At 33.9% G+C, this 12741-nt stretch overlaps 1 protein-coding gene across 5 annotated transcripts in view; it reads right to left on the reverse strand.

The window, feature by feature from the left end:
• The window catches only part of LOC121975077 (importin-9), a 62403-nt gene extending 50588 nt beyond the window's left edge, over nucleotides 1-11815 (reverse strand). For all 5 annotated transcript variants that reach the window (XR_006110230.1, XM_042526456.1, XM_042526454.1 and 2 more), the window contains exons 1-9: nucleotides 11525-11815; nucleotides 10845-10906; nucleotides 10619-10711; nucleotides 10136-10307; nucleotides 9886-10001; nucleotides 9691-9777; nucleotides 9486-9602; nucleotides 9274-9337; nucleotides 9049-9191 (exon numbers count right to left, since the gene is read on the reverse strand). Coding sequence is in view for 4 of the 5 variants with exons in the window: in XM_042526456.1 (XP_042382390.1) it covers nucleotides 9049-9191; nucleotides 9274-9337; nucleotides 9486-9602; nucleotides 9691-9777; nucleotides 9886-10001; nucleotides 10136-10307; nucleotides 10619-10711; nucleotides 10845-10906; nucleotides 11525-11648 (978 nt within the window). In the remaining variant the exon portion in view is untranslated. The remainder of the gene's footprint in view (nucleotides 1-9048; nucleotides 9192-9273; nucleotides 9338-9485; nucleotides 9603-9690; nucleotides 9778-9885; nucleotides 10002-10135; nucleotides 10308-10618; nucleotides 10712-10844; nucleotides 10907-11524) is intronic.
• Nucleotides 11816-12741: the final 926 nt, after the last annotated feature.

Genomic DNA, 12741 nt, shown 5'->3' on the forward strand with positions numbered 1-12741 from the left:
TGATCTTTGAACCCAGAGATTGGGTTGGGTTCATATGAGGAAGGAAAGATTCCCTACTAAACGTCGTACTAAGTTGCATCCACGAGGAGATGATCCATTTCAAGTCATTGCTAGAATCAATGATAATGCATACAAGCTTGACTTACCAGGTGAGTATAATGTGAGTGCTACATTTAATGTTTCTGATTTTTCTTCCTTTGATGTAGGTGATCAAGATTCGAAGATGAATCCTTTTGGGGAAAGGGGGAATGATGGAGTCAAAGAAAGAGAGCAATAAGCTAACGATATGAATCATTCAACCCACTCCAGATGTTAATAATGATCCATTATGCATCAATGGAGGCCCAATTACAAAGGCTAAGGCTAGAAAATGAAGGAAGCACTTAATGTACTAATTGAAGATGTGAAGGCCAAAGCTACCATTAAAGAAGGTTTGATCAAAAGCAAGTCATTCGGCATAGTCAACCTAATTCAAGCCTTAGATGAACTTAATTAGCACTCATGTTTATGTAGTAGGGATTTATAGGCTCAACATAGGCCTTTACTAAATGGGTTTTCTTTTGGCCTTTTAGGATTTTTTGATCACCTTATAGCTATAAATAAAGAGGGTGACGACCACACATATATCTTTGACATATTTTTTAATTCAAAGCGAGGTGAGGCTCTCACTTATTGGTTCTTCATTGAATTAGAACTTATCAAGGCATTTCCGTGGCGTTCGAAGACTTATCAACCTCCATCCCAAGGTTGTAGCGTCTTACATCTTCTATACCAAGGTTCATGTTTTCCTAAGCATTGGGTCGAGGTTCTTTTCATCAATCTTATCGATTTAGTTATTTCTTTCTTTCTTCTTCCATTCGTTGTGGGTTCTTGAGATATCTTTCTCTTTGGATTCACATCAATCTGCCTCCCATCCTCCTCTCGCTGCATCCCATTTGCCTTGCGTTGCCGCCAAGGTGAAAGGCTTAAGCCCTAAACCCATCTTCTCTTGCCTTTGGTCCTCTGCCTTCTGCTTCTCGCCACCTCCCGCTTGGCTCCGCCAAGGTGAAAGGCTTAAAGCCCTAAACCCTCACAAAATCGATCAATCTTCTCTCGCCTCTGGTCATCCACCTTTCATTGCCTTCCATCTGCCTAGTCGTGATAAAGAACCTTGTAAATGGATCGCCTTGAAATTCAGCTTGGGGAAGGGTATTGATGCCACACTCAAGATGAGAAGATGAGTAATAAGTCATGGGGTTTGATCGCCACGAGTTGTCTTGATAAGATCAGAATTAGTTATTTGCCTAAGAACTAGAAGGAAGCTCTCACGAAAGAGAAACTCAAATTTTCATTCAAACTCACCTGATTTGCCATACAAGAGTTCTCCTATTTAACATCCCCTAAGATCCACTAAGCACTAATTATGCAATAAATATCATGCTTGCATGCATGGTATTTATTATCCACTAATGCAACCACTAATCCCTAATACTAGCTTAATGCAACCATGCATGCATGGTATTTTAATACTAGCTTAGGAACTCTCCAAAAATGCATTAAAACCCCCCAAAGGACATCAAAAATCACTTTAGAAAAACCCCCCAAAAATGCATACGAAAATGGTCCTCATGTTGGTTCAATTTCACTTTCAAATTGAAGGAATGTGATCCATTTAGTTGTTTGCCTCCATTGTGCATTGATCCTCCTTTTCCTTGAGCCCCATTATTAAGCCTTCCAAAGCTTGCTTCATTCTCTTAGTCTTGGACCTTATCATAGGTCCCCCAATTCCCTTCAATGCCTCTTCTTGGCTCACATCAAGTCGTCGCCACATCTTCTGTCAGTTTCCTCTCCTATTTGCTTCCTCAATATTGGTAAGAATCTCATTGTCTGTTATTTTTTTTTTACTGTTTTGTCTTTTTATTGATTGATTATTGATGATTTCAATTGTAATTATTATTTATTTGAGTCGCAGTTGTGATTATTATTAATTTAAGTCATCTTAATCCATGTTAATTTTTTTATTTATTTTTTACTATTTTGTATTTTTTTTGTATTAATTGATTATTATTTATTTCGCTTAACCATGTTAAATATAACAATCCCATCACATTTTCAAAAACTTTTGATTTATTTTTAATTTTTTGAAAATATTTTGTTTATTGTGCTATTTTCAGTAAAGGTGCCCTTTTCCATAAAGTGTGCACTTTTCACTTTAAGCGTCAAGACCCTTGAGCATTTTTTTACGCCACGCGCTTTTGACAACTATGAGATATGAGATATGGATAGATCTTAAATTCTCCAACTTTGATTTCATTCCGCTTTTTTATCACTTATGCTCTAGTTGGTTCTTTTGATCCCCCTCCTCTTTTTAGTGTTGCATCTCCTCTCCATAATCAACAAGCATAATCGTCATAGGAGGAGAATCTTCTTGCTTTAGTTCCAGATAGTACAAATTGAGATAGGTCATATCTCGGTTGGTAGTAGTATTGAAATTGTGTTGGCACGAGCACCACAATAGCCTTTACTCACCTCAATCATCCACCAGAACAATGCATTTTAATAGTACCAAGCAATATAAATAGGCACTTGAAACTATAATCTAGTCTACAAACAAAAATTATTGTTACAAAAAGAAGCAATCCTCCTAACTATTGATCTTTTTTCCTTTGGGCATATCCAAGATTTAAAATTTCAAGTCGTGCCGAAGTGGAACAACATATTAATTAAAAATAATTTTTAACATTTAGTTGCTATAGATGTTCACTAGTAATTTTATGTTATAGGTTTTTATTGAGCTCATGTTTTGATATTAATAAAGTATAATTTCAAATTTTGTTTTGTTATTGCACATGATAAAATAATTTGTCATTCAAAGTTTTATTACAGAAACATCAAATATGAGAACTTGCATCTAGAATGATCATTAAGATTAGTCTTTGACTTCAAATTGTCACAAGTCAAAAATTTGGATGCTTATCAACATTGCTTTATGTTATATTAATATAGATGTACACTGAATCCAAATTGTCATATTTTTAAATTAATTCAATGTAATTTTTGTATTTTGAGAATATGTAAAATTATTTATATGTGGTAAAACATCAGATTTAATATTCTCTAGTAAAGGGCTGAAAATATGGTGATTTTGATTTATTGATATGGTGAAGACATTATATAAATGCATGAGTTGTTATTGGTTTAAAATTTTAAGCCGTATCAAAATTTCAATTTATCACTAGAAGGATATGACTTTGATACAGTATTGTATCATGCTAATATGCGATATGGTTTCAATATTTTTTAAATATAAAATATATTAATTTAAAAAATAAAAATAAAAATTTTAATCAAGATATTAAAAAAAATTGCAGGATTGCGGCACCCTTGTGACCCTGCAGAGGTCACTGTGGGATCGTGACAGCCCGCGACGCTGATGGTAAGCCTGTTTGCGGGCATATTGGCAAATTCCACCCGTACTGCCAGGCACGGTACTAAATTTTAAACCATGCTCTATATGTTTCTTGCTTTTTATCTAAAAATAGTTTTTGTTATACTTCTTTTGTATTACCTTCATATAAGTTTTCGATCATTGAACAACTTAAAATTATTGGATAAAAACAAATAAATGTATTTCTATATACAAAATGATACATCATAATTTCAAATTAAAATTTATATGGATAATTAGAATATATTCCGTAAGCACATAACATGTCACTTTGTTAACATCAAAAGGATGTCATATATCGAATGGAAGTATCGGTTCTGGCAGCATCCTTGTAAGATCAACCATAATTTTTTCCAATACTCAAATTAAATTTGGCATTATTATTGATTTCTCCACATATACGTCAACATATTTTGATTCACCACTAGAAGTTTTTAGACTAGAATTTTAAGACGATGATGTTTCGTCACTCTAATCATATTAATACTCATCAATTGCATTAAGTGATCATCCTCAATTACCTCTCACTTGGCTGCTTTTCCTTAGAAATTACATGATTTTTACCTTTACCTTCGTCTATGGCATGGTCTGAAATCTCGTACCATGCCGAGCAAAATAATCAAAATATATCATTTTGGTAAATTATCAAAACTCAATAGCACTCGACACAATCAATGACTCCTTCCTCTGTCTTATCTTCTTCCTCCTTTAACCTCTAATCCATCATCGTCACAATGCACAAACAATATTGTAATAGTCAAAATCAAAATTCTGGCACAATTCAAAATTTTAGACCTTAGTCTATGGACTTTGATTGTGTTTGAGGAATGGACTAAAATTACATTCCATGTAGGTGAAACGAGCGAAATGTCTTTTTGCCTACCAACTGTCCAGACCCTGCAACGAACTCCACGAGATAATGGAGGCTGGGTAACAGTGGGGATGCACGTCTTGCGAGTGGGATGCAGAAGAAATTAATAATTAAACTTAGGTTCTTAGGTTAATAATTTCAATAAACTCCTAGCCTACTATAAATAATATAATCTAAACAAACTTAATCAAACCCTAATAAAACTATCTCATTAATATATATATATATATATATATATATATATTATTTATTTTAATTCTAAAAATATGTAATAAAACACATATTTTTTTCTTTTTCAAAAAGATTATTTTATTTTAATTTTTTTTATTTTTTTAATATTTATATTAAATTTTAATATTTAATTAATATATATTTTCTATTTACAAAATAATGAAATCATATCAGCACGATAGTAACACCAAAATTTCGATATAACTCGAAATTTTAAACCATGGTTGAGGTTGGGATGTCTAAGATCGTCGAAGACCTTTCAAGGTTTCCCGATAACCCTTTTATTTTGTTCCCTTTCATCCCAAATGAAAAGGTCACTTTCTTCCCAATTCAGTTCTTTTTTAAAATTGCTGAGCAAAGAATAAAGATAATCAAAAAGAAGGTGTCAATCAGTTTTCTATCCCAACCCAAGTCTGTAAGTATTAGGTCCTTGTTCTTTCTGATAGTGGATAAGTTGAAGGGCTTGCTTCAAAATGAAACTTCCCTTGCCCTATCTTCTTATCTTCTTTGTTTCTATTTTTAGGAATACTAGTTGAGAGCAAGGTTTAAAATTTCAACCCGTGCCAAGGTTTCGATTTTGGACCGGAACGATACAATTTCGATATCGTATCATGCCGTGCCGATATAGTTTCGGCATTTTTTAAATATAAAATATATTCATTAAAAAATAAAATAGTTAACATAAATATTTAAAAAATAAATAATATAAAAAATAATCTTTAAAAAAGGAAAAGATATAAAAATAGATAAATAAATAAATAAAAAGAAATTTATTATAATTTTTAAATTAAAATAAATTAAATATAAAATTAATTAGATAATTTTATTAGGATTTAATAAAACTTCTTTATATTATCTTCATCATAGCTAAGAGTTGATTAAAATAAATAACCTAAGTTTAATTAAAAAAATCCAAAATTATACACCACTCGCGAGCTCGCGCGACTTCGGCGCTGCCGCAAGGTTGCACAACCCCTCAGCCATGGTCGCGAGGATCGCATAACTCCTCCGACGCAACCGCGATGGTCGTGCGATCCCTCTACAGTGGTCGCAGGGTCACGTAACACCTCCGCGGTGGCAACAAAAGGGTTATGCGACCCCTTAGCTGTTGTTGTGGGGTCGAGCGACCGTTCCATTACGGCCATGGGGTCGTTCAACACGTCGTAACTGTTACGGGTTTGGTGTCGGGGTTGTGCCGGTGCCGGTCATCGGACGGAACGAAATATTTTGCCCGTTTCGACTATCTCGGCATAGCACTTTAAACCATGGTTGAGAGTATGCCTAGAATGAGTTGAACAAAGTGTTTCTCTTAATAAGTCAAAAACCACATGATCTCAAGAGGAACTGAAGGGAGATGGCAAAAAGAATGACTTGCTTCACTTTAGCCTCTCATATAGTGGAAGACTTGAATTAATTAACTGAAGTTGGGGCTCAAACTATTCTGGAATTCTGGTTTCGCACTTCTGAAAAGGCTTCCAATAAATTAAGAGGGCCTCAAAAGATTGTTTTGGGTTGGGTCAAAATTGGAATATAAACATCGCTCCAATATCATGGCCATTTCAATGGGCTGCTCACAAGTGATGAGTTATCTGGTAGAAATTCATCAACAAAAAAACTCGAAACTTGTTTGTATAGCGTAACCTTTTTTTCCTCTCCCCTAAGCGGAAAGATGTTTGTTAGAACTTGAATGAAGGATAATATGGAAATTGGAAACATTGATGACAAGTGTCCATGGTCAACACTTAATGCAACCATCCCCCCCCCCCTCTCCCTCTCTCTCCCCCGGGAACAACGCACGAATTCTATCAATTGACCTGTAATATTCATGGATTTGTTCATTATTGATACACATAATACCAATGGCAAGAATTTGTCGATATTTCCAATTGATACACATAAAAACTCGAAACTTCTTCTTCTTGCTGGATACTCCATGGGAATAAATCAATATTTTTTTCGCTACATATAAAATATATAAAAGTAAAAGTTTATACATAAAATGAAGGAAAGATATTTAAAAATATATTTTTAAATATACTTTCTTGATTTTAGAATCCGATATTGTTTTGCATTCACTTTATTAATGATGTGGTGGATTTATAATATACTTGTTTTTACTTATGTTTAGGTATTTGTTGTGCAATGTGCATGGCATTCCACTAATGTGTGCATATTTATTACATTACCCTAGCATAGAGAAACCTATAGAGTACTTGTTATTCATAGCACAGGGATGAGTTCGGGTACGATAGGAGTGGTCGAAGACTCATCCAAGAGGCTTATTAGTAGGTGATTAGAGTGATCCATGGTTATTGATGACGCGGGGCAGGGTCAGGTTACCAATGCTTAATCAAGGATAGTCAGATATGCTATGATTCAGATAGTCAATGCATAATTGGGATAGCACAACTCAAGGGATATAGAGTGCACGTGACAATTAAAGTAGAAGATCAAATGACTTAGCAACATTTTATGTTGGAACAATCCCTAGGGCCAATAGGGGTATTTCACCCTTCTTGTATAATGATGCGTTGTTTTCATTAAGGATGGAGATATACATGATATATTGTGTTCGATCTTGGGTAATTATAGTGATGAATAGACTCTATATATTATTATGCATCTGCATTTAACTTTCTTATTATTCTTTTTGCTTCCTTTCTACTTTGATTATTTGTGCGTCATCCTTGCCTCCAAATTAAACTGAGGCAGGTGGTAGGCATGTCAAGTTAAGTCGTTAGGAATATTAATTGCTACTCTATGCCATCATTGCTACTTTAAGTTCAAATTTTCGCATGGCTCATGAACTTTTCTATCATTTTACTATTATTTATTCTTAAATTTTAATTTTGATGGTTGTAATATTGTTATACATTATTTCAAAATTTTAGATTGTATACATAATAAAATAATATTTTATTTATTCTTGGTTAATATTACATACTCTCATTTTGAAGTGTCGCGGGACGCTTGCGGTGCCACCGGACGCCCCCCGCAATCCCCGCAACGATCAGCGATGTTTTTAACACCGAGTAAATTAAATTTTGATTTAATTAATTTAAACAATTCCCAAGGTATGTGTGATATTTCAAACAGACTTTTATAAACTCTAATTGAATTATCCTAATAAAATATATAAAAAAATATATTTAAAATTAAAAAAAATTAATTAATTTTATTAATTAATATTCTGAAAATTTATTTGTTAATATTTTAAATTTCTAAAAAATTATAATAATTCAGATTTATATTCTAATATTTTTTTATTATTTAAAATTTCCTTTAAAAATTCTAAATTTTTTTAATAAATTAGATTTATATTATGATAATTTTTTATTATTTTATATTTTTTTACTATTTTCTTCTTTAATTGATATTTTTTTACTATTTAAAATATATATTATTTAAATTAATAATTAATTAAATGAATAAATAATTAATTTTCTTTAAAAAATATATTTAATTATAATTTTCTAACCATAATAAGTTGTCCAATATTTGAAAATTTATATAAAATGAATATACAACTTATTTTAAATTATATATAATAAACATATTTATCTAATAATTACTATATATAAATAAAAAATACTGAAACTGTATCGGCACGGTATGATACGATACCAAAACAGTATCGTTCCAATCTGGGACCGAACCCTCGACACGGGTCGAAATTTTAAACCTTGCTCTCATGTGTGTGTATGTGTGATGCTCTTAGAGTAATCAAATTTAGTTCCATATCAATTGGCATGTGCAAAAAATTTTGTTCCGACCACTAATCGGAACACAAAAGGCACAAGATGGATGCTATGAGAACTAAGAGCCACCTCCCTCCTCCACGAATGTTGCAAGTTGCTTTCCTCTTCTACAAGCAACAAAGCAGATTAGGCCTACGCAACTTTGAAAAGTAAAACTATTCCTCCTCTTCCTCTACCTCCCCTTCCTCCACCTCTTCCTCTACCTCCTCCACCTTTTCCTCATATGCTTCATCTATCTTGTACTCTTCTTCCTTTGTCTCCTTCTCCTTAGAGTGACTGGCACAAGACCAAAACGGAACAATATTAACCCAAAACAATATTGCCGGAGTCTCTTGCTAAAACTTTGAATGGAGTTCAAATGAACCTTTAACGCTCTTGTATCTTGTAAAATTGAGTAATGGCATACTCCTTAGCCAACACAAGAATTGTACCAATGGCATTGTTGTGTCATCAGAGTGAATATTCCCTAGCCATTGGAAGATAACTCATTTGGGGCATGACTAAAGTAGTTTGCATGGATTGCTAAGTTGATTAGTACAATATATTCAGCCTGAAAGCAGGCAACTACAGATGTTTTATGGTGCAATAACAATGAAAGCCACGTCAACTGAAGTTCATATAAATTTATTATTCACTTATACTTTACATATCAGCCTAGTAAAAATCTGAATTGATTTTTCATTGGAAAACATGTAATTTTTAGCGTAAATAAAAATGGTAAAACTATGCATAACAAAAGAGTTCATAAATGAATCATGTACCTGAATAATAAAGGATTCAAGACTTTTTTCACCGCCGTCTGAATTATACATCTCTGCATGTTGATCCTCACTCCCTTCTATTAATGATAATTTATATATTTCTAGGGAAGAAATAAATGTCTGCCACAATGGTGCAAGAATGACTGCAGCACAAATTGATTGTTGACATGAGATAGAAAATTTACTCTTCATAGTTCATTCCAGATTTCCAGATGCACAACTTACCAGAAAATTGCATTTCACTAAGGTTGGGAATGCTCTGAACAAACTGTAAGAGACACTTTAGCACCTAATGTCACAACAGCACATTCCAATAAAGAATTCTATCGTCATAAAAAAAATTGCACTTTAGCATCTAATGTCACAACAGTACATTCACATAAATAATTCCATCATATTAAAAAAATTACACAAGTGTACAAACATAATGCATCTACCTCCATCCTGATGCTCCAGTCATCAGGATCTTCAGACTTCACAGGATCTTGCAAAATGATGGAGAACTGTTCCATCAATGAATTTAACATGGGCATCATCATCGCTATGGTTTCCGACTGCACCAAGAAATCAGTGACAAACTTTTGAGCAAAAGTGGGAAATAAACGGTATAGTTTTACCTTACTGAAAAAGAAGATTGCTCACCTTATATACTCCGCTCATGGACCCCAAGACAGAAACACAAGAGTGTACCACAGAAAGAGCTTTTGCGCGAAGGGACTTATCATACAACTATAAAATGAAAAAATAAACTTAAGCAAGACCAAACAAGCTGCTAGCTCATAGTAAACCAGTGTATATGTAGTATCAACACCAGAGCTTATTTATGCAAGGACTTACATGGAAAGAAGATATAATTGTGTACAAGTATGGGAACAAATTGGGAACTAATTTTGGAACCAGTGTATCGTCCAAATCATCAGAGAGAAGAGCTAAACACCTTAAAGATCCATGAACTGCATGGAGGACAAAAACATACATAATCAAGTGAGGAAAAGAAAAAATATGGGGAAGAAATACAAAATGTATTAGTTAGATGTCAAAATGCAGAGCAGTATGACACGGGAAATTAACAAGATTCTAAAGTTACCTCCATTGGAATTGCTCTGGTCACTAATTAATTTCAGAAGGATGGGCAAAAGTTCAGGCCAATCCTCTTGCCAGTCATAGTGAGCAATGGATGCTACTGCCATGCTTACAGCTGTACGAATTTTCCCATGAGAGTCATTCAAACTAGAGAGAAGAAGTTGACGTATAATTGCCTGTCGCACAAATAAAAAACAACTTAAGTTCACAGAATCTACATGAAAAGGCATGCAAACCAAACAGATGCATGGGAATCAGCTGATCCTTTGGAAATTCCAAATTATGACAAAAGAATTGAACGAGAAAAGTGTACGTGAAACATGTAACTTAAGAATAGTGAAAATAATGCTTAACATGGTTAGAAATGATTTGAGTCTGGTTTACATGGATATAAATGGAACAAATTTGAACTTCCCTCTCATCCCCTATAGCAAACATCTATGTAAAACACAAATTTTAGTTTATATAAAAGAAAAGGAAAAAGAACCTTTTCATCCTGCAAAACAACAGGATGTACAAAGTTCTCATCGTTTTCTTGCCAATGCTGCTTTATAAATTGCTTCAGCAAGACAGCTGCCAAGTACTGAAAGTTAAGTCTAGCGATAAATAGAGTTCGTTGAGCAAAAAAAAAAAACAAGCAATGCAGCATGAAAGCAATTACTATCAAAATATGACCAATGGAAATACATGTAACTTAAAATTAAGAAGGATATTTGTCGCAATCCAAATGAGATCTCCTTGTTCACTATGATCCTTGATAGAGCAGCACCAAAACCTTCACAAGGAAAAATGTAACAGCGTTATAGCAATAGTGAGAAGCACTAAGTAGATATTTTACTATCAGAAGAATGAAGCGGCAGAGAGATAAAAATATGATGCATCAAAAAGTTGACTAAAGAGACATGAATCAAAATGATAAGCACCTCTGCAGTAGTGACCATAAAATGAGAAAATCATGCGAAAGATCAATCAAGTGAGAAAGACAAAACGAGGAAGGGAAATAAAATTAAGTAATAATCACAAATCTCCATGGCAGTAAGCCAAAAGCTAATCTAAGTAGAGGCAATAAAAACACAGAATTTTCAAATCGATAAATTAGAGAGTAATATAATAGTAACGTTAAGTTGTTTCAAGTTCACAATTTCAGGAGAATTTGCATGTCCAAATTTATCAAACAAAATCCAGTAACAATTCATCATTCAAGCAATGACGCCGATAAATTATTGGAGTCACTTTTCCAGTGACAAAATGCAACTATCACTTAAATGGCGTTGAAAAAAGGCAGCCAAAAGTCCTACTGAAAAAAGATCTCAAAAACAGCAATACTATCATGAAAAATTGTCAGCTTCCGACACTCATGGACCACAGACGAACGAAACCAACAAAGTAGAACCTGGTTGCAAAGAAGCCTGCTGCAGCGAGGCTTCAGCGAAGGACCGGACGTCGTGGCTAGTGTCGAGAGTCGCCGAGAGGCAATCCAACAACCACCTTTGGTCCCGATCCACGGCGTCCTCCATATAGATAAACGCAGGGAAGGAGACGGTGAAGGTGAGGGGCTCCGACCGGCAAGGGGAAGGTGAGGGCGGCGGGATCGGAGTCGGGGATTCGTCGGGTGGCTGCTCCAGGACGGGGGAACGGTAGGGGCCAGTGAGTTTAGGGTTTTATAGGACATCGATGTATGGGATTGAGCGCGCCTTCTGGAATTGGCACGAGCTATATGCATTACCATCTGGGCTGAGATAAAAGTCCAGAAATTACTAAACTAGGCCCAAACATTCAATGATAAAAAATGATAAAAAATTTAAAGAAAAATTTAAGAATAGACATATAAAGTTATGGTCAATCATTTCATTTTTTTTGGATTTCATTATTTTATGTGTCTATTCTTAAATTTTTTTCTTGAGTTTTTTTCCTTGAGCATATCATTTTTCATTCAAAATAATGATATGCCCCTCCCATTTGTGATGGAGATAACTAGATAGGGGCATGAGAAAATCCTAAGTAGCATTTATATCAGTTGGAAATTAAACCATACCTTTCTAACGGCAAAATCTTATCTGAGTATCAATTCGGTTACATGTGGGGACTATGACGCTCCCATTCATGATAAAATGAATATATATCTTTTTTTTTTTTTTTTAGTAATCCAAGTATTAATTTTATTAGTGATCATTTCACCTCCACGAAAGTTTTTCATCGATTATCAAAAAAATCTAAAAAGCAAAGTTGGGTTTGGATGGATGGTCCATAACCACTAATAAATATAGGGTAAAAAATCAAAAGGACACCCTAAATTAACAAAAGCATCAAATTGACGCACTTTTCTAAAAAAAAGTCAAATGAGCCCCTTCTAAAAAAAATAAGCACCCCTTATTCCAAAAATATCCATACATTCGAATGTTATTATAAAGGTTACCTGTCAGCTTCTACAACATGTAGAAACTACCAACTAGCTTCTACAATGTATAGAAACTAGCCCGTAACTACTACAAGTTGTAAAAGTTATAGGTTAGATTTTACATCCTCGATTACGATTAAATTATATTCATTTGAAAAAGTAATAAGTGTCATAGAGCCCCCATCCTTTGATTTTCTCATTGAAATGTTATT

Source organism: Zingiber officinale, chromosome 4B (assembly GCF_018446385.1).
Source record: "Zingiber officinale cultivar Zhangliang chromosome 4B, Zo_v1.1, whole genome shotgun sequence".
Taxonomy (NCBI): domain Eukaryota; kingdom Viridiplantae; phylum Streptophyta; class Magnoliopsida; order Zingiberales; family Zingiberaceae; genus Zingiber; species Zingiber officinale.